The 24,772-nt window shown below is 38.5% G+C and overlaps 1 protein-coding gene across 8 annotated transcripts; it reads left to right on the top strand.

The window, feature by feature from the left end:
* Positions 1–658: 658 nt before the first annotated feature.
* On the top strand, positions 659–24,028 carry LOC139747979 (uncharacterized). 8 transcript variants are annotated; one of them, XM_071660496.1, is made up of 5 exons: positions 881–976; positions 5,272–5,442; positions 5,797–5,865; positions 6,662–6,847; positions 15,558–24,028. In XM_071660496.1, the coding sequence occupies exon 5, from the start codon at positions 16,703–16,705 to the stop codon at positions 17,999–18,001; it is 1,299 nt and encodes a 432-aa protein (XP_071516597.1). In that variant the 5' UTR covers positions 881–976; positions 5,272–5,442; positions 5,797–5,865; positions 6,662–6,847; positions 15,558–16,702; the 3' UTR covers positions 18,002–24,028. The 8 variants fall into 8 exon arrangements, with proteins under 8 accessions (XP_071516599.1, XP_071516594.1, XP_071516597.1 ...); XM_071660497.1 differs by lacking the exon at positions 6,662–6,847 and having other exon boundaries at positions 5,272–5,437; XM_071660494.1 differs by lacking the exon at positions 6,662–6,847.
* Positions 24,029–24,772: the final 744 nt, after the last annotated feature.

Raw genomic sequence — 24,772 nt, 5'->3', positions numbered from 1 at the left:
TCATGAGTGAAATGCATGAAATTGTAATCCTATATTTTTCCGATTGCAACATTGGCTAATGTAATCGTAAAATAAAATGGAATATCTTATGAAAATTAATGTACTCCTGTGACCATGGAAGGAAAAGGCATATTTATTTTTATCAGTTATTAAAGAAAGATTACTTTAACCACTACATTCAAACATTTACACCGTAAAATCGTACGTAAATGAAGGGAAATCATGGATATTTACAGACTAATAAGATACCCATACAAATGTATGGTAAAATAAGTATCCGGTATGGTAGTCTATGGCTATTCGACCGGGACCCGGTTAAATTAACTGATACTATTTTACCGACAAACCCTGCGTTCTAATTCGACCCCTCCAAAAAAAAACTATTAACTCCTTAGTTTATTCACTAATTCATTTAGACTAGAACTAAGAGAGGAGGGAGAAAAAAATAATAATAATCAGTCAATCCCCCTAAGCTACTCAGGTCGTGTGGAGAAAGCCCCTATACTTTATCCCATTACATAACTATTAAAAAAATGACTATATATTTTCCTTTAATGAACTGATATACTAACGAATTTATATGATTCGTAGTCCATATATAACTATTTACTCCTATATCCCTTCAGTTCAATGTTTACATTCTGGCATCGGGGGGGTTTAGGGGGGGTTGGGGGGGTCAAGAGAGAGACATTGTTTACAACGGATTTCAGATCGGCACACAAGGTGAAAACCCCCAATTGGGCGTATGTGGCTCGGTTTAGAAGCTTTATTTCATGGTTTTTCTATATTATTGGTAGGGTTTAAGAGGGCTAGGGTGTCTATTCTTGGACAGATGGGAAATCTGGCAAAGGGGGGAGAGGAGGAGGGGAGTAGAGGGGGGGTTTAAGGGGGGGGAATGACATTGTTTACAACGGATTTCAGATCTGCCCTCAAGAGTGAAACCCACCAATTGTCAGTGTGTGGTTCGGGTTTAGAGGTGGTTTTTCCTATGGTTTTTTTTCGCTCTATTTTCAGGGTTTGATTTGAAATTGGTTTGGGGTGTGGTTGGCAACCAGCTGAAGTGATGAGATAAATGAGTGTCAGGGAAAACGTGAGTAGGTCCAAGACGACGCCACATTTTTTAAAATCGACACGACTTATGAGAACCTCACCCCAATATACCTTTACCGGCCGGATTGCATCACATTTTTACACATTTATTTCGAAATTATTTGATACTTAAGGTCGCCATATGTATGCTTACAACTTCTCTGGCATTCTATACCTTCCTGTGGTCACAGCTTTCCACACCGGCTTGTTAATGATGACTCTAAACATTCTCTGTAATTATTGCTTCATTAATGTCACTTGATTTCTGAATTATCAAGAATCATGGGAATTTTCGTGATCGCGTCTATGCAAATATCCCAGAAAAAAGTGAATTGCTTATTCTGTTTTTTGGGATATTTGTTTTACTCTCATGAAATTGTTATTTTGTCGTATCACAAAAGTATGAGAGTTTGGGGCTTTTCATTACTAGTGATATTTCTTATCTTTTAAGAATGAAGTACCCATTACCAAGGAGGGATGTGAAGGAGAGGGAAAATGTTAACTCGCATATAAATGTAAGGTATATTAAAGTTTTAGAAAACAGTGTTGCATGTATCATGTGGGTAGTCGTTCGTAGGCAGCCAACAACAAGAAGTGCTTAGTGAGCCAGCACTTTAGTTAGTGGTTGTCAAGCTGCATTTTTCTGACCCCGGTAGCTTTCTTTTCTTTGTGTCTCACTAACATGCAGACTACTAGCATTCTGTCCACAAACACACAATCTTTCCATGTTATATGTGATGCTTGACAACATTTAACTCGCACAGCTAATTCTTCGCAACTAAATTTTCCTGCGGTGAGCACTTGTGCTAGCTCTGCCTCTTGGCAAAATGGTAGGAGCAGTAGATAGAAGTAGTAGGTAAGAACGTTTAGGTAGGAACAGGTAGAAGTAGTAGATAGGAGCATTAGATAGAAGTAGTCATTAGGAGCATTTAGGTAGGAGCCTCAGCAAACACTGCACTAGACTTGCCCTCTGCCAGTGGCCTGTTAAGGGAGAGGCAGTAAAGGCCAAGAAGCCGCACTGGAACTCTTTAGTTATGGAGACTTTGTTGCCCCGGCCACCCCTTTGAGAGAGTTCCAATTGGAAGACGTCAGAGACATAGATAGATCGACAGATAGAAAACAGTGTAACCCAATATGGATTGCTAAATGTATGTGCAGTCTAATATTAGATAGTTTCCCTAATTTTGAAGGACATGCATCTTTGTTTTTGCATGGCAGCACTATGCAACATAAGGTTGGAGAGGGAAGGTAATAGGATAGATAAAGAAAGTAATATATCAAAAAAAAACCAAAAGAAGTTGACATCTCTGCATAAACTTAGTGTGATACCTTTGAGGTATACTCTGACACTTATAGTTCAAACTATCTAATTCTCTAAAACATATGGAATACCTGTAATGATAACTGATCTTATTAGCTCTACACTGCTATTTCTTGCCGAAATTAAATATTTATCTTATGAGGTGTAATACTACTTTTTTATTATTTTTTTATTTTGCTTTGTCGCTGTCTCCCGCGTTAGCGAGGTAGCGCAAGGAAACAGACGAAAGAATGGCCCAACTACTTATATTTTATTTTATTTTGCTTTGTCGCTGTCTCCCGTGTTTGCGAGGTAGCGCAAGGAAACAGACAAAAGAAATGGCCCAACCCACCCCCATACACATGTATAGACATACACGTCCACACACGCAAATATACATACCCATACATCTCAATGTACACATATATACACACACAAACACATACATATATACACATGCACACAATTCACACTGTCTGCCTTTATTCATTCCCATTGCCCAACTACTCATGCAGTATAATTCATTTTACAAGCAAACATGACATTGCACAACCCTAATTACAAGAAGCAAAACCCAACAAAGTGATGTTTCCTTCCACATACAGAGATGTCCCCACAATAGGCATCCCTCCACATTCTGTCAATGATTTGAGTGTAAGTTGCTGTTTTGGATAATTATTTTAATGGCTATGGTTCACAGTTCTATGAATATATTCATACTTAAATAAGTTTGTGGTAAGACAATCAGAAGTCTGTTATCACTAATACCTGGAAGGACATCCTTTTGAATTACACAAACTAATGTTTTATCAGATCTATCTTCCACAGACTTTAAAGAAAAAAAATTCTGTTAAACACAACCCAGTCTCTAGAAATGATACATCCTCAGATACATTTTATGCTTTCAAACTTTGCCTCTCTGTTTCATAGTTGTCCTGACTCTAATTTTCTCCCTTTGATTGTCACTGTAACAGACCACAGCTGCTTAACAAAAGCTAAACCAATCTATAATCAGTTTTGGTGATATTAAGCTCCTGTACCACCTCCACAGAGTTCTTTAACTACGAAGAAATGAGCTGGATAATTTTTTGCAACAAATTTTACTTTAACAAAATGGGATTACTGTACAATATGACATCTAATTTGCCTTTTCCTCTTGTTTTTTTGTCTGGTAATCTTATCATAGTGAAAACCCTATTTTTCCAGGTAATTTTAAGAGTAGCAGGGTATTTCACTCATACTTCACAAATTTTTAAAAGATAATGTGATACCAAGAAATCACCATTAGAAAAATCTGCCAGATATGGAAGCCATAAGGAAGTCAGACCAGACCACCAGAAGTACATATGGGTTTTGCCTCTAACAAACTTCAGAATTAGAGTGACAAGATTATATTTCAGCACTGTTTTTTATAAAGAATCTCACAAGTCAAGAGGGTTAAACCAAATAAAGTTGATGATGTAACACGTTTCCTCACAGAAAACTCATCATATTGTCTCGTTTAAACAAAATGAGATACCACAACCAATGCAGCAAAGGGGACAGTAGACAAATGATATGTAGATAATGAAATTATACATAATGAAAAGGGAAATTGATCATGGTTATTTCTTAAAACGTTTCAAGAAAAATTACTAAGGTTATTACACACTTATTCATGTTACATCCATCTTTGCTTGAGGTAAACAATTACTATGTGGAAAATATGGTCCCAAAATCAGTTATCTTTTGATGGTAAGGAATTATGTCCAATCCATTCAATGCAAGACAGGGAGTTTGCGAGGAGAGTGTATGATAGCACAATTAAAGGGGCTGGTATGAGGGAAAGACCACCTGTAACAAGGAAATAGGGTGTAAGAGTACTGCAGGGAGAGTAATGGTGGAAGAATGCATGGAATGTATGTACAAGGAAGCCATGTAAGGACAGGGATAAGTGGAGACTCTTTTGCTGTGGCCACCCCCTTGATTGAAGTTTTTGGAGGGAATGGGCATCAGAGATGTAGATAGATAGATAGATTAAAACCAGAAATGTACTTTTAGTTATATATTCATATTACTATTTATTGATGACATGGTGCTAAAAGCAGATTCAAGTGAGAACTTGCAGAAGCTGGTGTCTGAGTTTGGGAAAATGTGTGCAGGGAGAAGGTGTTAGAAGTCCCCAATGTTTAAATGTTTAAAGAGAATGTGTCATGTGTAGAGGATTTACTGAATATGAAGTGTCAAGATAATGCAGGTGTAGTGGTAAGAAGGATGCACTGTGATATTGAGGCCTGAATATGCAGGAGAATATGAGGCATGCATCGAATAGAGCAAATTGGGGCTATGTGGTATACAGGAGGCAACGTCCCTACAGTAGACTGAACCAGGTCATAGGATTTTGTCAGTTGAAACTACAGAAAAGTCTGTGTGGTTTGGTTGTGGATAGGAGGCTCTAGTTTCAGTACAGTATACATTGCAGCAATAGACTTGATTTCAGTGAATAAGACCATTCTTTGTCTGTTTCCAGCAGTACCTTTTTATCTTGTGAAACAGCAAACAAGTATGAAAAAATGTCGTTCCACAGTTTCCTATGCCCTTCATAGCCTTCCCTACTAATGGGTAAAGAAAGTATGGAATTAAGATAGGTGTTTTTCTGCAAGAATTTATCTCATCACAGCTAAGTATGAATAAAACTCAAAAACATAAGTAGCCATTTCTCAAAGCTTGATTAGTTGACATGCTAAACTAAACTTGTTTCTAAAGTATTTAATATCCTGTAAGGATTGAGGATTGTTTTCAGATGTAAAGAAAAAGTAAAAATAATTACATTACTGTTGATTGATAGTTTTTTTACCATACAGTCATTATGAAATGACTATGATTGATCACCTGTCTTGCAGCACTGAACATGTAAAGTGATGTGTGGAAATAACCCAAATATGTCCAGAGGCAGCTGTGTTCCTTTAATGGTCTAGCAGTGTGTGTTCAAAATGTGCTACCTCCAGTAGAAGGAACAATTTCACCAATTCCTCATTTATGCAGGAAGACTGTATATTGAACAGTAAGGTAAGGTAAGTCATATGATATGTTTCGGTCTTTCGCTTTATGAAACCATGCTGGCCACAAATAGTATTCTAGCTGACGACATAACAACCACTTGGTGCTTTGACGTGCTTCTATAGTTTAAATATATAAAAATTGATTTATAAACCATAGAAAGCTCTATAGAATCTGAACAAATTGCCAGATGGATGTTTAATATCAGCATATCTGCAGGACAGTAATTTAGAAAGGGCCTCAAATAAAGAGCGAGGCCAACCAAATTACTTTCAGGACACTGAGGTCATCCCTGCTTTTCATGTTCTAAGTCAAAGAATTTTGATAAAAGTGGTATCATTTGAATCCTTACAGTCTGTACCCCACAGGTTCCTTGTACTTCAAAGCCCTACCCACATTTTGGGGACTTCAACATAAGGGAGTTGGAGGAGTTACAGGTAAAAACACTTTGTTAACTCCATTGGTACCACAATTGTCAAATTTATCAACAAGAATATATGCATCTTTTTTCTAATAAATTGCTGTGATCAGTTTGCCATTAAAGGGCATTATTAGATCAATTGACATATTTATTGTAATTTATTGGGTAAGCTGTGCAACAAACCTAGCTCTGAAAGTTGATAGATTTTGTATTGCAATGATATATTGAGAATAGAATGGAAGTAGTAGAGTGCACGTTTGGGACCAGGATCTTTTGTTGTATGATACTGAATAGGTTAATAGGGATGGGGGTTATGAATATCAGGAGAGATGATTAGAATACCAATAAAAAAATCAACGAGACCCATGAAAACCTTACTTGACCTCTTAGCAGCCATGATTTATTGTAATTTTAAATTTTCTAGTCAAAATATGACAGGGCATACCTATGCCAACTGCTGACAAATGTCAAATGCCTTGGCCCAACCTCCCCACATGCAGCTATTCCACACAGTCCCTGCCACAGACCTCGTTAATGTTGGTCTGTTTTTTGCTATAATCTTATCTGTTATGGGTATGCAACAAAACTATTTTTTTTTTTCTTAATGGTAGCATGGTATTTAGACGCATGATTTGGAGCATAAATTTTTTCTACAAAAATAAGGTGCGAGTGGTCGGGGTCATGAGTATCGGGAAATGTAGGGTTGAGCACTGTAAACATAAGTGATACACTTATCAATAATTAACAGATCCTTTGAAAATCATGCTAATGTCCTTAGCAGCTGAGATTTACCTTAAATTTCAATATTCTAGTTGAATATACTAGACTGAGCTTCGCAGCAACTGCTAAATGAAAGTCAACAAACAAACGGATCAAGTAACTGTTTGTGTCATTGCTCAGTGTTTGCTCCCCACAAACAGCCATCCTGTGTAGTCCCCAGGAAGAAGACATAGCACCATGTTAGAAGAAAGAAAAATGAATCATATGTCACAATTCATGTAAGTTTTATGACAGGATATCAGAGAAATAGATGGATTTGTATGTGACATTTATGGATCTGGAGAAAGTAAATACGGGGAAAGATAGAAATGCCTCTTGGAAGGTCTTATGAAAATATGAGGAAAATTGCTTGAAGTAGAGAAGTTTTTATAAAGGGTGTAAGAGAGGAGAATGAGTGGTTCCAAGCGAAGGCCTTTCTGTGTCAGCGTTGTGTGCTCTCACCAAGTGAGAAACTGCAGAAATTGGTGAGCAAATTTGGAAGAGTGTTTGAATGGAGGAAGTTTAGAACAAATTTGTATAAAAACAAGTTTGTTAGGTTTAGCTGGGTTAAGGGACAGGTTAGTTGGGATGTGAGTTTGAGTGGAGAAAATTTGGAGGAAGTGTTTTTAATACCTGGGAGTGGACATGACAGTGAATGGCACCATGGAAGCAGATGTGTCATAGGGTAGATGAGGAGGCAAAGGTTCTGGTAGGACTGAAGAATGTGTGAAAAGGGAGAGGGAGGGAGGTAGGGCTAAAATGTGTGTTTGAAGGAATAGTAGTCCTAGCAATATTATGTGGATGCAAGACCTGGGCTATAGATGAGGATGTGCAGAGAAGAGTGGATGTGTTGGAAATGAAATGTTTGAGGACAATATTTGATGAGGTGGTTTGATCAATTTATCAGTTAAAAGGTAAGATAAGAGGTATGGTAATAAAAAGAGTATAGTTGAGAGGGCTGAAGAGGATGTGCTAAAATGGTTTGGATAAAAGGAGAAAATAAGTGAGGAAAAGTTAATGAGGAAGATATTTGTATTAGAAGTAGAGGGAATAAAAAGGGATAGAACAAAATCACTCGTGTTACATAGGTAGTTTTGATGTGGAGCTAAACTAACATCATGATTTACAGTTTTTTTTTTTTTTTTTGTCAATTTCAAGCTAGAAATAGTGAATTTGTTACAGAAGAATAAGATGCACTCTTTTGTACAATCTATTAATCCCAGACAGTGGGAAGGGCAGGAGAACATGAGCTGAGAAATAGCAGATTTCTTAGAAATGTGACAAACAAACTTGAATAATAGTGCAGCATTGTTGTTGAGTAACAGAATCATGAAAAAGTTACACCATACACATTTAAACGTGGGGATGAGAAATGACATAGAATATCATATAGTGATTACTACCCCACTAAGTAGGTAAGGTGTTGAAGCAGGTTTGAGATAAAGATATAGAAATACTCGTGATTATCCCACAAAACCTATTGTAGCTCATAGGATACAAACCTATATGGTGTAAAGATAATGATACATTGTTTTTTTATCACAATATTTTATCATAATATTACTCTGAGGCCATCATTAGACAGGTAAGTGTGATTTTTTTGTGATACAAGTGGCATAATTGTTTCTGTGAAAATTATTAATCTTAATTTGTTATGTATTATAATTCATGCAACACCAACATGAGATGCAGTTATATCCTCTGCTTGGTGTTGAAACGTTTATTCTCATGATATCACATTCACACATTTAAAAACACACTGAAACTTATGGCTTATAAAGAATCCAAACCTAACTGAAGAAGATTGAATTTTATATAAAAAAAATTAGATGTTATTTAAATCACTCACATTACTTACACTTTCCATATTGGCAGTCTTCAGAGCACTCATGGCTGCAACTGATAGACAACAACAAACAAGTGGAGAGAGAACTCCACTTATAACAAATGAGATGTATTCTTCAGGAATGTCTAAGGAGCAAAAACTAACTGTTTTGTCTTATTTCATCTTACATAAAGCTTTCACCACTTCTCTCTTTGCCAAACCACTTTCTGTAAATGTCTCTCTTCACATACCACTCCAAGCTAAACACCATACCTACATCTGCCACTCTATCATCAAACACCTTCAGAATACTCGCTTCATCACTGCCTGTTACCACTTCCCCCTTCACTGATGTTCCCATTTCTTCTCTTGCTTTGCACATACTATTAATCTTTCAAAACATCTTCCTTCTCTTCCTAAGATTTACTGGTACTTGCTATCCCAACTCTCTTTTATCTTCTTTTTCAACCATTGCACCTTCTTCTTGACCTCCTTCCTTATTTTCTTAAATATCTCCCTATCATTTGCACTTCTCTGTAAGTACTGCCAAAATGCTTCTCTCTCTTCTCTTTCACTAGCAACTTTACGTCTTCATCACTACCCTTTCTAATATGTGCATCTACCTTTTACATACCACATATACCTCCCACACATGCCACCACTGCTTCCCTAAATACCTCCCATTCCTCACGCATTTCCCTTCTTCATTTACTCCCACCTTTTGCCATTCTACAGTCAATCTCTCCTGTTATTTCTAAACACAAGTCTCTTTTCCAACCTCACTTACTCCCACCACTCTTTTTTCACCAATATTATTTCCTCTTTTCCGAAAACCTCACCAAATCTTCACCCTCACCTACACAAGATAGTGATCAAACACACCACCAGCTGCCCCCCCTCGGCACGTCCATGTGCAAAAGTGTCTGGTGAGTTAGCACCTGGAACAGATGAAGGAAGGCCACATCTGCTCACATCCATTCTCTCGCTGTCATATGCAATGTGCCAAAACCATAGCTCCTGTCCACAGCCATGCTCCACAGACCTTTCCATGATTTACCCTGGACACTTCACATGCCCTGGTTTAGTCAATTGACAGCACACTAACCTCAATAAACCACATCATTCCAATTCATTATCCTGTGTACACCTTTCACCCCCCTGCATGTTCACACCGTCCTTCAACTTCCAGTTTGGTCTCCTCATTCTCCTTGTTCCCCCCACTTTTGACACATATACCCACTTTGTCAACTTTTCTTCCCTCATTCTCTCGACACCCAAACCATCTCAGTACACCCTCTTCTGCCATCTTAACCACACTCTTTTTATTGCCACACTTCTCTCATACTCTTTCATTACTTACTCAATTAAACCACCTCACACCACATATTGTCCTCAAACATTTCATTTCTAACACATCCACCCTCCCCCATACATCCATATCATATTGACAGGACGACTATTCCTTGAAACATACATATTTTTGCCCTCTCAGATAATGTTCTTTATTTCCACACCTCCAGGGCTCTAAGAACATTTGCCCCCTCACCCATCCTAGAGCTGACTTCTGTTTCCATGGTTCCATTTGCTGTCATGTCCACTCCCAGATATCTAAAATACTTCACTTCCTCCAATTTTTCTCCACTCAGTCTCGTACCCTAACTAACCTGTCCCTCAGCCCTGCCGAATCTTATAACCTCACTTTTATTCTTATTTACTCTTAACTTTCTCCTTTCTCATGCTCTTCCAGATTTAGTTACTAACCTCTGCAGTTTCTCACTTGAATCTGCCACCATCAGCACACAACTGATTCACTTCCCAGGTCCTGTCATCCCCAACAGACTGCATGCCTGCCCCTTTTTCTAAGACTCATGAATTTACCTCCCTCATCACCCCTTCCTTAAACAAATTATACAACTATGGTGAAATCACACACCCCTGCCACAGATCAGCCTTCACTTGGAACCATTCACTCTCCTCTTCCTACTCATGCCTTAAACCCTTGATAAAAACTTCTCTGCTTCAAGCAGCTTTCTTCCCACGCTGTATTTTCTTAAGATCTACAAGGCATCTTTATCAAACCTATCATGTGCTTTCTCCAGATCTGTAGATGCTACATACATATCCACCTGTTTCTCTAAGTATTTTTGATACACATTCTTTTACACAAACACCTGATCCAGAGAACTTCTGTCACCTCTGAAACCACACTGTTCCTCCCCAATCTGATGCTCTGTACATGCCTTCACCCTCTCGATCAGTATCCTCCCATACAATGTACCAGGTATACTCAACAATCATATGCCAATGTTGTTTGAACATGTACATTCATCCCCCTTGCCTTTATACACTAGACATGCATTCTGCTAATCCTCAGACACCTCACCATGCTCCAAACATACACTAAATTTCCTTTCCAACCAGTCAACACTACAATCACACCCTTTTCTTAAAAGTTTGACTGCAGTACCATCCACTCCAGCCACCTTGCCATATTTCAACTTATGTAAGCCTTTCACCACCTATTATCTCATCAAACAACTTTCCATGAATCTCTCATTTGACATACCACCCCAACCCATACACCCTACATATGCCACTCTTATTATCAAATACTTTCAACAGTCCTTCAAAATACTCACTCCATCTGCTCCTCACTTCATCACTAACTTGTTACACTACCCAGTTTCCCCCATCACTGATGTTCCTATTTGTTCTCTTGTTTTTTGCATGATATTTATTTTCATCCAAAACCTTCTATTCACCCTAAAGTTTGCCAATACTCACCTACCCAACTCTTATTTGCCCTCTTTTTGAACATCTACATCTTCCTTTTGACTTCCTTCCACTTTCTCTTATACATCTTCCAATCATTTTCACTCTATCCCTGCATGTGCCACCCAACACCTTTTCTTTTCTCTCTTCGTAGAAGTTTTACCTCTTCATCCTACCACTCACTACTCTTTCTCACCTCCCACCTTTCTCATGCCACAAGCATCTCTTGCACATTCCACCACTGCTTCCCTAAATAACTACCATTCCTCACCCACTCCCCTTGCCTCATTTACTCTAACCTTTTGCCATTCTACACTCATCATCTCTTGGTATTTCTTCACACAAGTCTCTTTTCCATGTTCACTTATTCTCACTACTCTCTTCTAACTAACACTTTCATATTTTCAGAAAACTTCTACAAATCTTCTCCACCTCCACAAGATAGTGATTAAATATTCTACTCACTTCCACTACCCCTTTCAGCACATTTACATCAAAAGTCTCTCTTTTACACATTTATCAAATAATATGTAATCTAGTAATGCCCACTAACCATCCCTCCTACTCACATACATATACATGTGTATGTCCCTTTTACGAAAGTAGATATTCCCAGTCACCAATCCCTTTTCAGCACACAACTCCAAAAGCTGTTAACCATCTCTATTCATAACAGTGAACAACCCATGCCTCCAAATTATGCCCTCATCTGCCACACTACCAACCTTTGCATCAAATTACCTATGACATACTCACTTAGCTGCTCCCAAAACACTTGCCTCTCATGATCTTTCTTTTCATGGCCAGGTGTGTAAACACTCATGATCACCCAGTGAACAACCCATGCCTCCAAATTATGCCCTCATCTGCCACACTACCAACCTTCACATTAAGTTACCTATGATATACTCACTCAACTGCTCCCAAAACACTTGCCTCTCACGATCTTTCTTTTCATGGCCAGGTGTGTAAACACTCATAATCACCCATCTTTTGCCATCCACAATAATATTTTCCCACATCAGTTTAGAATTTACTTCCTTACACTCGCACACTCCCACAACTCCTGCATCAGAAGTAGTGGTACTCCTTTCTTAACTCTTGTCCCCTCACCAACCTCTGACTTCACTCTTAAGACATTTCCAAATCATTCTTCCCCTTTACCCTTGAGCTTTGTGTCTTGCAGGGCAGTACATCCATGTTTCTTTCCTCAAACATACTACATATCTCTCCTCTTCTCCTCTTGGTTACATCCACACCCATATAGACACCCCTGAACCCTTGAGGAGGAAGAGCACTCCCGGCTGGGCTCCTTTTTCTGTTCCTTCTTTTACAGATTGAAGTACAAGAATGGGGGAGGAATTTCAGGCCTCCCGCTCCTGCCCCTCTAGTCACCTTTCTATGATAAGTAGGGAATATGGAGGTAGAATTCTTTCTCCCCTTCCCAAGATGATTTCAGTGCATTACACAAAACAGCTAAAGAATGGAGTAGAGTGGATGTGGTTTTTCTTTTTCTGTTCCTGGTGCTACTTAACCAATGCAGGAAATAGCAGTCACATATGAAATATATTTATTATATATTTATTTATTTATCATATTTAGTCACTGTCTCCTGCGTTAGCAAGGTAGTGCAAGGAAACAGACAAAAGAATGGCCCAACCCTCCCACATACATGTGTATACATAGACACACACACGCACATATACATACCTATACATTTCAACATATTCATACACAGATATATACATATATACGCATGTACATATTCATACTTGCTGCCTTCATCCATTCCCATCGCCACACTGCCACACATGAAATTGCACCCCCCCCCCCTTGCGCACGTGCGAAGTAGCGCTAGGAAAAGACAACAAAGGCCACATTCATTTACACTCAGTCTCTAGCTGTCATGCGTAATGCACCGAAACCACAGCCCCACAAAACTTTCCATGGTTTACCCCAGATGCTTCACATGCCCTGGTTTAATCCATTGACAGTACATCGACCCCAGTATACCACATCATTCCAATTCACTCTGTTCCTTGCACACCTTTCACCCTCTATATGTTCAGGCCTTAATCACTCAAAAATCTTTTTCACTCCATCCTTCCACCTCCAATTTGGTCTCCCACTTCTCGTTCCGTACACCTCTGACACATATATCCTCTTTGTCAATCTTTCCTCATTCTCTCCATGTGACCAAACCATTTCAGTACACCTTCTTCTGCCCTCTCAACCACACTCTTTTCATTACCACACATCTCTCTTACCCTTTCATTATTTACTCAATCAAATTACCTCACACCACATATTGTCCTCAGACATTTCAGTTCCAACACATCCACCCACCTCTGCACAACCCTAATTATAGCCCATGCCTTGCACCCATATAACATTACTGGAACCACTATTCCTTCAAACATACCCATTTTTGCTCTCTGAAATAATGTTCTCGCCTTCCACACATTCTTCAACGCTTCCAGAACTTTCGTCCCCCCCCACCCTATGACTCACTTCCGCTTCCATGGTTCCATCTGCTGCTAAATCCACTCCCAGATATCTAAAACACTTCACTTCCTCCAGTTTTTCTCCATTCAAACTTACCTCCCAATTGACTTGTCCCTCAACCCTACTGTACCTAATAACCTTGCTCTTATTCACATTAACTCTCAGCTTTCTTCTTTCACACACTTTACCAAACTCCATCACCAGCTTCTGCAGTTTCTCACATGAATCAGCCATCAACACTGTATCATCAGCGAACAACAACTGACTCACTTCCCAAGCTCTCTCATCCACAACAGACTGCATACTTGCCCCTCTTTTAAAAACTCTTGCATTCACCTCCCTAACAACCCCATCCATAAACAAATTAAACAACCATGGAGACATCACACACCCCTGCCACAAACCTACATTTACTGAGAGCCAATCACTTTCCTCTCTTCCTACACGTACACATGCCTTACATCCTCGATAAAAACTTTTCACTGCTTCTAACAACTTGCCTCCCACACCATATAGTCTTAATACCTTCCACAGAGCATCTCTATCAACTCTATCATATGCCTTCTCCAGATCCATAAATGCTACATACAAATCAATTTGCTCTTCTAAGTATTTCTCACATACATTCTTCAAAGCAAACACCTGATCCACACATCCTCTACCACTTCTGAAACCACACTGCTCTTCCCCAATCTGATGCTCTGTACATGCCTTCACCCTCTCAATCAATGCCCTCCCATATAATTTCCCAAGAATACTCAACAAATTTATACCTCTGTAATTTGAGCACTCACTTTTATCCCCTTTGCCTTTGTACAATGGCACTATGCAAGCATTCCACCAATCCTCAGGTACCTCACCATGAGTCACACATACATTAAATAACCTTACCAGCCAGTCAACAATACAGTCACCCCCTTTTTTAATAAATGCCACTGCAATACCATCCAAACCCGCTGCTTTGGCAGCTTTCATCTTCCGCAAAGCTTTTACTACCTCTTCTCTGTTTACCAAATCATTTTCCCTAACCCTCTCACTTTGCACACCACCTCGACCAAAACACCCTGTATCTGCCACTCTATCATATATATATATATATATATATATATATATATATATATATATATATATATATATATATATATATATATATATCTTTCATACTATTCGCCATTTCCCGCGTTAGCAAGGTAGCGTTAAGAAGAGAGGACTGGGCCTCTGAGGGAATGTCCTCACCTGGCCTCGTTCTCTGTTCCTTCTTTTGGAAAATCAAAAAAAAACGAGAGGGGAGGATTTCCAGCCCCCCGCTCCCTCCCCTTTTAGTCGCCTTCTATGACACGCAGGGAATACGTGGGAAGTATTCTTTCTCCCCTATCCCCAGGGATATATATATATATATATATACATATTATCCCTGGGGATAGGGGTGATAGAATACTTCCCACACATTCCCGCGTGTTGTAGATGGCGACTAAAGAGAATGGAAGGGCAAGTCTTGTACAGTGTGTGCAGAGGCTCCTACCTAATGTTCCTAACTTAATACTTCTATCTAATGTTTCTACCTAATGCTCCTGCCTAAATGTTCCTCCTTAATCTTTGGCTGCCTACCAATGTCAATAGTTGAAGTTAGATATCCTATCTATGAATCATTAGTATCTTAGGGAATGGATTTCATACTTATATATAATGCTGACATTTTATGTGAAAATGTAGGCTCTGTATATTGACAGCATTTGATGTTAATGGCTTCTTTTTGTATGCATTTTTTTGAAAATCTAATCCATACCCATTGACAATATAATACCTTGAACATTTAATTTTAATGTTTACTTCCTTCTTGTTGACAGCCCTCTGTGTTCAGCAAAAGAACATTATATGTCCCTCCAAGTTCTCTTGAGTGACAAACTGCCAGAAGAACAATGCATATGACTTTTAGCAGTTTGAAGAACCATACAAGAGCAACATCATAAAACATTTATAAACAAGCAGAAAATACAGAGGTAACATCAGTAAAGATTATATTGATTGGAGCTGCAGAAACAGTAGAAACAGTTTTAGACCATCCTTGTCAATGAAAACAATTACAACAAAGGCAGTAGCAATGAAGCCAGAAAAATCTAGGTAAATATTTGTGTTAATGAGAAGGACAAAGACTGCTATAGCTCTTGTTTAGTGCAATTAATATTTATCAAAATTGTTATAACTGAATGCATTTCCTTATAAAAAGGACCATAATTGTCTGATAAAATAGAAGTAAACTTTATAACCCTGTGGTACTGAGTTATTTATATATCTGTACAGTTTCTCCTAAGTCATCTCTATGTAGAAGTCAAATTGTCGCAATTAAGGAATGTGTATTACTCAAAAATTACTGTCAATGTCAAGTTTTTGTCAATAGTCCTTGCATGAACTCAGCTTGTATAGCATGCATACAGAGTGAAATGATAATGCTTATCATTAAAGTTGATTCTAAGATACTATAGTACAAGAAATATTCAGTTTTTGATGCTAAGATTTACTTTACAAATATGATTGTTTGAAAATAAATAGAAGTGGCAGACTTTCAGTTTAGAAAAGGAAGTATTTAGTTGGAAGTTGCATGCAGAAACGCTGATGAACTTTTATTTGTGATAGGAGTTTAAGTTCAGAGTAACGTAGACTGTGTTGTAGGTAACTGGCATGTGTATCAGATTTTGCTTGGCTGCAGGATTTAGTTTTTCACCATATAGGTGAAAGGAGTATGGTGAGCAGACTTTATTTCATTTGACCTTATTGGGGAAGGATGCTGTGTGGCTAGAGTAAGAAGAATCAAGACTAGTGCATATTCCGCCAGTTGGGGTCATTCATTCCACTTCTGGTGTACATTTCCTTAACATCTAGAGTGGTCATAAGCCATACTGTGGGCTATAATATTGTTATTTTACAGTATTAAGTGTGGAGGGCAAAACGGTGACATGTTAACTGTAACAAAACATTTTTGAATAACACTATCATGAATTGGCATATGCTCACAAACGTGGGTGAGAAATCTTTCTATTATTCAGAGTATCAGAAAAGCTTTACCCAAAATTACAACTTTGGAAGGTGCCCGGAAATTCACATAGGTGAAAAACGGTTTGAATGTTCACAATGCCAAAAGACTTTCTCTGGAAGGAGTGATTTATTGCGACATATGACCAATCACTCTGGAGAGAAGTCATTTGAATGTCCACAATGCCAAAAGGCCTTTTCCTACAGAAGTAGTTTAGTGCGGCACATGACTGTTCATACAGGAGAGAAGCCTCATGAATGCTTAAAGTGTCAAAAGACCTTCTCCCAGAGAAGTCATTTAGTGAAGCACATGTCTATTCATACAGGAGAAACGCCACAGTACCCCAAAACCTTTGAGAGTAGCAGTTTAATGCAGCAGATAAATGCTCATACAAGAGAGAAACCACATGAATGTTCACGATGCCAAAAGACCTTTTCCTATAGCAGCAGTTTAGAGCGGCACATGACTGTTCATACAGGAGAGAAGCCTTATGAATGTTCACAATGCCAAAGGGCTTACTCCCAGAGGATACATTTAGTGAAGCACATGGTCACTCATACAGGAGAGAAACCATACGAATGTACACAGTGCCAAAAGACCTTCTCCTATAATAGTAGTTTAGCCCGGCACATGACAGTTCATACTGGAGATAAGCCTTTTGAATGCTTGCAGTGCCTAAAGGCCTTCTCCCAGAGGAGTCATTTAGCGAAGCATATGTCTGTTCATACAGGAGAAAAGCCGCATGAATATTCACAGTATGCAAAGACCTTTGAGAGTAGTAGTTTAGGACAGCACACAACTGTTCATACACAAGAGAAACAATATGAATGTTCTCAGTGCCAAAAGGCCTTCTCTTACAGTAGTAGTTTAGCACGTCACATGACTGTTCATACAGGAGAGAAGCCTTTTGAGTGTTTACTGTGCCACAGGACCTACTCCCAGAGAATACATTTAGTGAAGCACATGATTATTCATACAGGAGAGAAACCATATGAATGTTCGCAGTGTCGAAAGGCTTTTGCCTACAGTAGTAGTTTAATGCGGCACATGACTACTCATACAGGAGAGAAGCCTTTTGAATGTTCACAATGCCAGAAAACCTTCTCTCAGAGGAGTCATTTAGCGAAACACATGTCTGTTCATACTGGAGAAAAGCCACAGGAATGTTCAGAGTACAAAAAGACCTTTGAGAGTAGTAGTTTAGTGCAGCAAATGACTGTTCATACAGGAGAGAAACCGTATGAATGTTCACAGTGCTAAAAAACCTCTCAGTGGAGTATTTTAGTGCAGCATATTCCTGTTTATGAATGAAAAGTGCAAAATGAGTTTATACAATGTCAGGACACCTTGTCTCAGATAATACATTTATTGTAGCTCTTGGCTATTCAGATAAAGCCAGAGCTATGGAGGTTGAAGAATCATAGGTAAAATTTTTAGCATACAAGTGGATAGCACCAAAGTTAAAAAAGTTAGTGAGACAGGATGTTAAGACTTAAATCATTGATGAGTTTTGGACTGGAAGATCATATTCCAAACAGAGGAAAGGATAGAGAAAGTAGGAATGCTGATTATAGGATGAGTGGAGGTCATAGATATGCAAGACCTGGTTTCTTTGATAAAAGAAATGAGAATATGTGGATATAGTCATGATGCAGGGGATGACCAGTAAGGATTACTTTTTGCTTGGAGTTGTGTAGCTAAGAGGTACTTCAGAAGGTTAAGCTCATAAATATGGAGGAATTCAAAAGGGTCATCAGAAAGGATAGACCCAGGGAAGAGAGAGAGAGAGAGAGAAAGAAGCAGGGAATACAGTCACAAGGCAAAAAAAAGTTAATTAGGATGTAAGTGTGGAAGTCGAGAACATTATCTCGGAAAGCAAAAATGGGTATGTTTGAAGGAATAGTGGTTCCAACAATGTTGTATGGTTGCGAGGCGTGGACTATGGATAGAGTTGTGCGCAGGAGGATGGATGTGCTGGAAATGAGATGTTTGAGGACAATGTGTGGTGTGAGGTGGTTTGATCGAGTGAGTAACGTAAGGGTAAGAGAGATGTGTGGAAATAAAAAGAGCGTGGTTGAGAGAGCAGAAGAGGGTGTTTTGAAATGGTTTGGTCACATGGAGAGAATGAGTGAGGAAAGATTGACCAAGAGGATATATGTGTCGGAGGTGGAGGGAACGAGGAGAAGAGGGAGACCAAATTGGAGGTGGAAAGATGGAGTAAAAAAGATTTTGTGTGATCAGGGCCTGAACATGCAGGAGGGTGAAAGGAGGGCAAAGAATAGAGTGAATTGGAGCGATGTGGTGTACCGGGGTTGACGTGCTGTCAGTGGATTGAATCAAGGCATGTGTATGGGGGTGGGTTGGGCCATTTCTTTCGTCTGTTTCCTTGCGCTACCTCGCAAACGCGGGAGACAGCAAAAAAAAAAAAAGTTTGAATGGAGAAAAACTGGAGGAAGAAGTGTTTTAGATATCTGGGAGTGGATTTAGCAGCAGATGGAACCATGGAAGGGGAAGTGAGTTACAGGATGGGAAGGGGGCAAAGGTTCTGGGAGCATTAAAGAATATGCGGGAGGCGAGAACGTTATCTCAGAGAGCAAAAATGGGTTTGTTTGAAGGAATAGTGGTTCCAACAATGCTATATGGTTGCGAGACATTGGCTATAGATTGGTTTGTGCGGAGGAGGATGGATGTGTTGGAAATGAGATGGTTGAGGACAATATGTGGTGTGAGATGGTTTGATCGAGTAAGTAATGAAAGGGTAAGAGAGATGTGTGGTAATAAAAACCGTGTGGTTGAGAGAGCAGAAGAGGGTGTATTGAAAAGGTTTGGTCGCATGGAGAGAATGAGCAAGGAAAGATTGACAAAGAGGATGTATGTGTCAGAGGTGGAGGGAAAGAGAAGTGGGAGACCAAATTGGAGGTGGAAGGTTGGAGTGAAAAAGACTTTGAATGATTGGTGCTTGAACATATAGGAGGGTGAAAGGCGTGCAAGGAATAGAGTGAAATGCAACGATGTGGTATACTGGGGTCGACGTGCTGTCAATGGATTGAACCAGGGCATGTGAAGCATCTGGGTTTAACCATGGAAAGTTTTGTGGGGCCTGGATATGGAAAGGGAGCTGTGGTCTCAGTGCATTACACATGACTGCTAGACTGAGTGTGAACAAATGTGGCCTTTGCTGTCTTTTCCTAGTGCTACCTCGCACGTGCGCAGGGAGAGGGGTGCCATTTCATGTGTGATGGTGTGGCGACGAGAATGGATGAAGGCAGCAAGTGTGAATATGTACATGTATATATCTCTATGTATGTATATGTATGTATACGTTGAAATGTATAGGTATGTATATGTGCGTGTTTGGGCGTTTATGTATGTACATGTGTATGTGGGTGGGTTGGGCCATTCCTTTGTCTGTTTCCTTGAAAAAGAAAAGATAAAAAAATGGAACAGCTTTGTTCATACCATCAACTGGTCAGGACTGCTATGTGATGGAAATGTTAGAGTGAAAGTAATGTATACAAGTGTAGATGGCCTCGTAGTAATTGTTAAAGAGCTGGAATTCGAGGACTGAATAGTTTTGCCAAGTGGAATTATGATTTACTGAAGAGATAAGATCTTGTTTGCTCTGTCCAGAGGGATACATGAGGGCAAAAAGAGAAAAAGACTAAGAGGACGAGGATTGTCCCTCTTGTTATGGGAAGAGTATCAGGAAAGAATTGCACTGTGGTGCTGATGATGTATAATCCTTCAAAGAATTTTAATGAACTGGTGCAGTGACAACAGTGAAGGAACAATTGGAATGGTACATGGAAGAGTAAAGCAGTGTCTTCTCCAAGATGATAAAGTGCGAATAATGGGGGATTTTTATTTTAAAGAGATACACTGGAGCAATTTGATAGAAAGCAACAAAAACACGTTCTTCAAGTGTACATGGCAAAATTCCTAGCAGTAACATAAAGCTGGGCACACATGATGAAAGGGACTGATATACCATCATTGTTTTATCTTATTCTGATGTATAGTAGCCCAGCTTTGAGAATATCAGAGATGATAATGCATCAAGTAAAAAATATATTATGCCCAAGTTTGATTATATAGTAGAGGAGAATGTAGAGTAGTGATAAAGCTATACAAAAATAGGGATATAATCGTGGAAACTACACTCAACTTGACATTATTCATGATAGCTCAAACTGGGAAATGGAATTCAATAGCCAGGAAGCATGGCACTGCTGTGGAAAATTCTGTGGAATATACTGTATTGGAACCTGGATACTTTAACCTTAGATACAGAGGGAAGGTTAAAAACCAAGTAGGAAGGTTTCAATAAAAGATGCCAAAAAGCACAGGAACTTTGTGGTGTCTTGTTTATATATAGGTGGCATTCCGGGCTGCCAGCATTTATAAGGTATAAGAGAGCGGAGAGCAAGTATTATAGGATAAGAAAGAAGGGGCAGAGAAACTCAGAAAAGTATCGTAGACAAGGCAGGAGACAGTCCAAAGCTTCTATATAGTAAATTAAGGATCAGCTAAGATGGTAAAAGGATTTGGAGAGAAGAGTGGTATGGAATATATAAGTAGACATGAGAAACTGAATGACAAATATTATCAGATTGTAAGGCACCACAGCCCCAACATCAGTGAGGTGAAATGAGGTCATCTTGGAAAGCACCGAGATATTTAGAGAAGACAAACAGTATTAATGGGTCATTGGCCTCATGAATTTTTTCAATATATATATGGTGATCTGCAGATATAATTGAAAAAACATTTAAAATGTTGTTCAAGATGTCTCAGAAAGACAGTTTGGCAAAGATGTAGGAGAGGGCAAACATCTTGCCTCTCTTAGAAAGTAGGCTGGGAGGATGCACTGAACTATAGCTCATTCTTCCTTTTGCAAGTGGTCTGTAAAGTCTGGCAAAGATGATAAGAAAGTAAATGGATGGCTTTTCATGGAGGGGAAACTACATAAGATAAAACATGGTGTTAGGGAAAGATCATGTTTTATGAATCTCAGATTTCTATGAGTGTGAGCTCTATTTGAGACAAAAGAGAAGTCTGGTTGGATTGTATTAGGAATGCCAGAAACCATTTGACATTGTACCATATAGAATGTTGGTAAAGAAGTGAGCTGTAAGCAAGAATCAGAGGAGACTACTTTTTTGGATAGATTATCTTAGTGTAAGGGAACAAAGGATGCATTTCAGCAGGGGCTTCTTGAATTGGGTTAAGGTCACCAGTAATTTCCTCATGGTTTTGTTTTGGGATCACTTTTGTTTAGGATCTATGAGAATGATTTGCTAGAGGGCTTGGACTTTTATCTGAATGTGTTTATGGATGATACCAAAGTCATGAGGAAGTAAACTTTAAAAGATGTGTAATACATGGTTGATGAAATTCAGCTTGATTAAATGCAAGGTATTGAAGATGGAACACAGTGAATGAAGGTTTATGTATGAATATTATACATCAGGAAAGAAGCAGCAGAGCTTTTTCTGTGAGAGGGACTTGGAAGTCAACATCATCCTTAACCTGTTGCCAGAGTCTGAGCTTTGGAGAATCGTAAAGGAGATAACCTTTCATTAGGTATATACTAGAATTGCATTGAAGTACATGGATAAGGATATATTCAGGAAGCTGTTCACATCATACTTTAGGCCAAAACTATCATGCATCTCAGGTTTAGTCACTGCATTTAAATCACAAAGAACTAACAGAGGAGAGCAACAAAGGTGATACCAGACTTAAGAGAACTAAGTTATAGGGAAAAGATAGAAGCCTTCAGCTTCTGTACTATTGTAAGGGTTACGGATAGATGACTTGATCACAGCCTATAACCTGTTGAACAAGTTTGGTGTGGTAGACAGTTGCAGTTCTTCAAAAGATGCAAGGATAGAAACATGACAAGTAAACAAGAAACTTGTTAAAGACGTAAAGGAGTGCTTTTCTGGCTAAGTGACAAAATAGTGAATGTGAACATCATACAGAAATTTCAAGAATTATGTGGTAAAGATCAAGGAATGGGGCCATTGAGTGTAGAACTCTTTCCTTTTAGAGCACAAATAGCAAGAGACATACACATGTTTACAATACCAAAATACATTCTTTCATAGGAATTAATTAGTGTGGGACTTTACTATTCATACAAGGGAAAAGATCTCATGGAGTAGTTATTTAGTGTGGCTCTCAAATATTCATACAATAAAGATTATGAATGATCCCTGTGACATAAGGCCATCATACAAACAAATAGTTTAGTGCAGCAAAAACCTTTGAATTGAGGAAAAACTTTTCACTTGCACACACTTCAGCTAAGGCCCCTGCTACAAGGTTCATTCATTAGGTCTTGGTGAATGTCATTGTGCCAAGATCACGTGCTTTCAGTGAGAAGTTGATGTTTTACTCAGTGTTAAAGAAGTCCAGTACTCCTGCCAGAGTGAAGCAAGGAAGTCAGTGTCTGTGTAATCAAATCATCATATACAAGACAGACAGACAGAACTAGCCAAAAGTGTTGAGTCATCTGTAAAAGCTAAGATGGAAGGTTTTGATATTATGAAGGAAAAGCTTTCAGCCATGTGAAGTTTATTCCAGTCCTGATGATGAAAACCTTCCTTCCCCAAGTAAGTGTAGAAATGATGATGAGAAAGAGTCTGTCATTCTCAAATTCATCTACCAGGGAAGGAATGACATACTACAGATGATGAACTTGACAACCTGAGACTATATACTATCTGTGGTGTGTTCAGAGAGAACACAAGGTCAGTTTCATCCTTTTCCTGTAAAAGTGATAATGCAGTTTTTATGTGCGATTTTGTTGTATGTACATTTCATATATTGCCTCATTTTAAAAAAGGTACTCTTGACTGATTGTAATGGTAATTTTATGCTTTTTAAGTCACTGTTTATCATATTCATTTGATGGTAATTATAAGTGTAAAGCTGTAGTTGAATGATCCAGGTTTATTTAGTGTAAGTTGTTTGAACATGTTAACTGGACTAAGGTATTGTTGATAATAAAGATAATGTAAACTTTATTACAACAAATAAAGGTTGAGTTTTTATCTTGACAGGAAATTTCAACTTTTTATGTCTCATTATTTGTATCACATTTGATTATCAAATTTTCATCGGGACAACTTTTGTTCTGGTTCATATTTTGTGTTGTATTGTAGTTTTTTGTATTTTATGTTGGTTTTCCTGTTTATCACTAAATGTTCTGATTGTATAACAGTCAAACTCTCTTACAAATCACAGATGGATAAATTAAAGCAAATTCTACCATAACTGGAATGCATGTGTTTCAGACAACCTTATAGATTTATGGTATATAATATCCTACAAATGACAGGAAATTACTGAGGCACAAGTTTTTTAAGTATTGCTAGTAAGTTCTATGGGATGGTATTGATTGAGAGAGTAATGGCATGTAAAGAGCAACAGTTGTGAGGAGGAGTAGTGAGGTTTCAGTACTGGAAGAGAATGTGTGGATTAGGTGTCTGCTTTAAAGAATTAAAGAATGTGTGTGAAAAATACTTACAGAAATATATGGATTTGTTTATTTATTTATATTTCATATATTATACTTGATTGCCATTTCCTGGGTCTCTGACATGGTGCTGGGAAACAGACTAAGTACAACCCACCCACTCATATACACTCATATATATTGGAAAGGATCACAATTTTGCGCGTGATCAAGATATTCCTATGAGTCCACGGGGAAAATGAAACACGAAAAGTTCCCATGTGCACTTTCGTGTAATAATCACATCACCAGGGGAGACACAAGAGAGAAATATAACAGTCAGTTGATATATATTGAAGAGACAAAGCTAGGACGCTATTTGGTAAACATGTTTACCAAATGGCGTCCTAGCTTTGTCTCTTCGATGTATATCAACTGACTGTTATATTTCTCTCTTGTCTCTCCCCTGATGATGTGATTATTACACGAAAGTGCACTTGGGAACTTTTCGTGTTTCATATTCCCCGTGGACTCATAGGTATAACTCATATATATATATATATATATAT

This window comes from Panulirus ornatus, chromosome 71 (assembly GCF_036320965.1).
Source record: "Panulirus ornatus isolate Po-2019 chromosome 71, ASM3632096v1, whole genome shotgun sequence".
NCBI classification, from domain to species: domain Eukaryota; kingdom Metazoa; phylum Arthropoda; class Malacostraca; order Decapoda; family Palinuridae; genus Panulirus; species Panulirus ornatus.
This window is presented reverse-complemented; position numbering and strand designations above follow the sequence as displayed.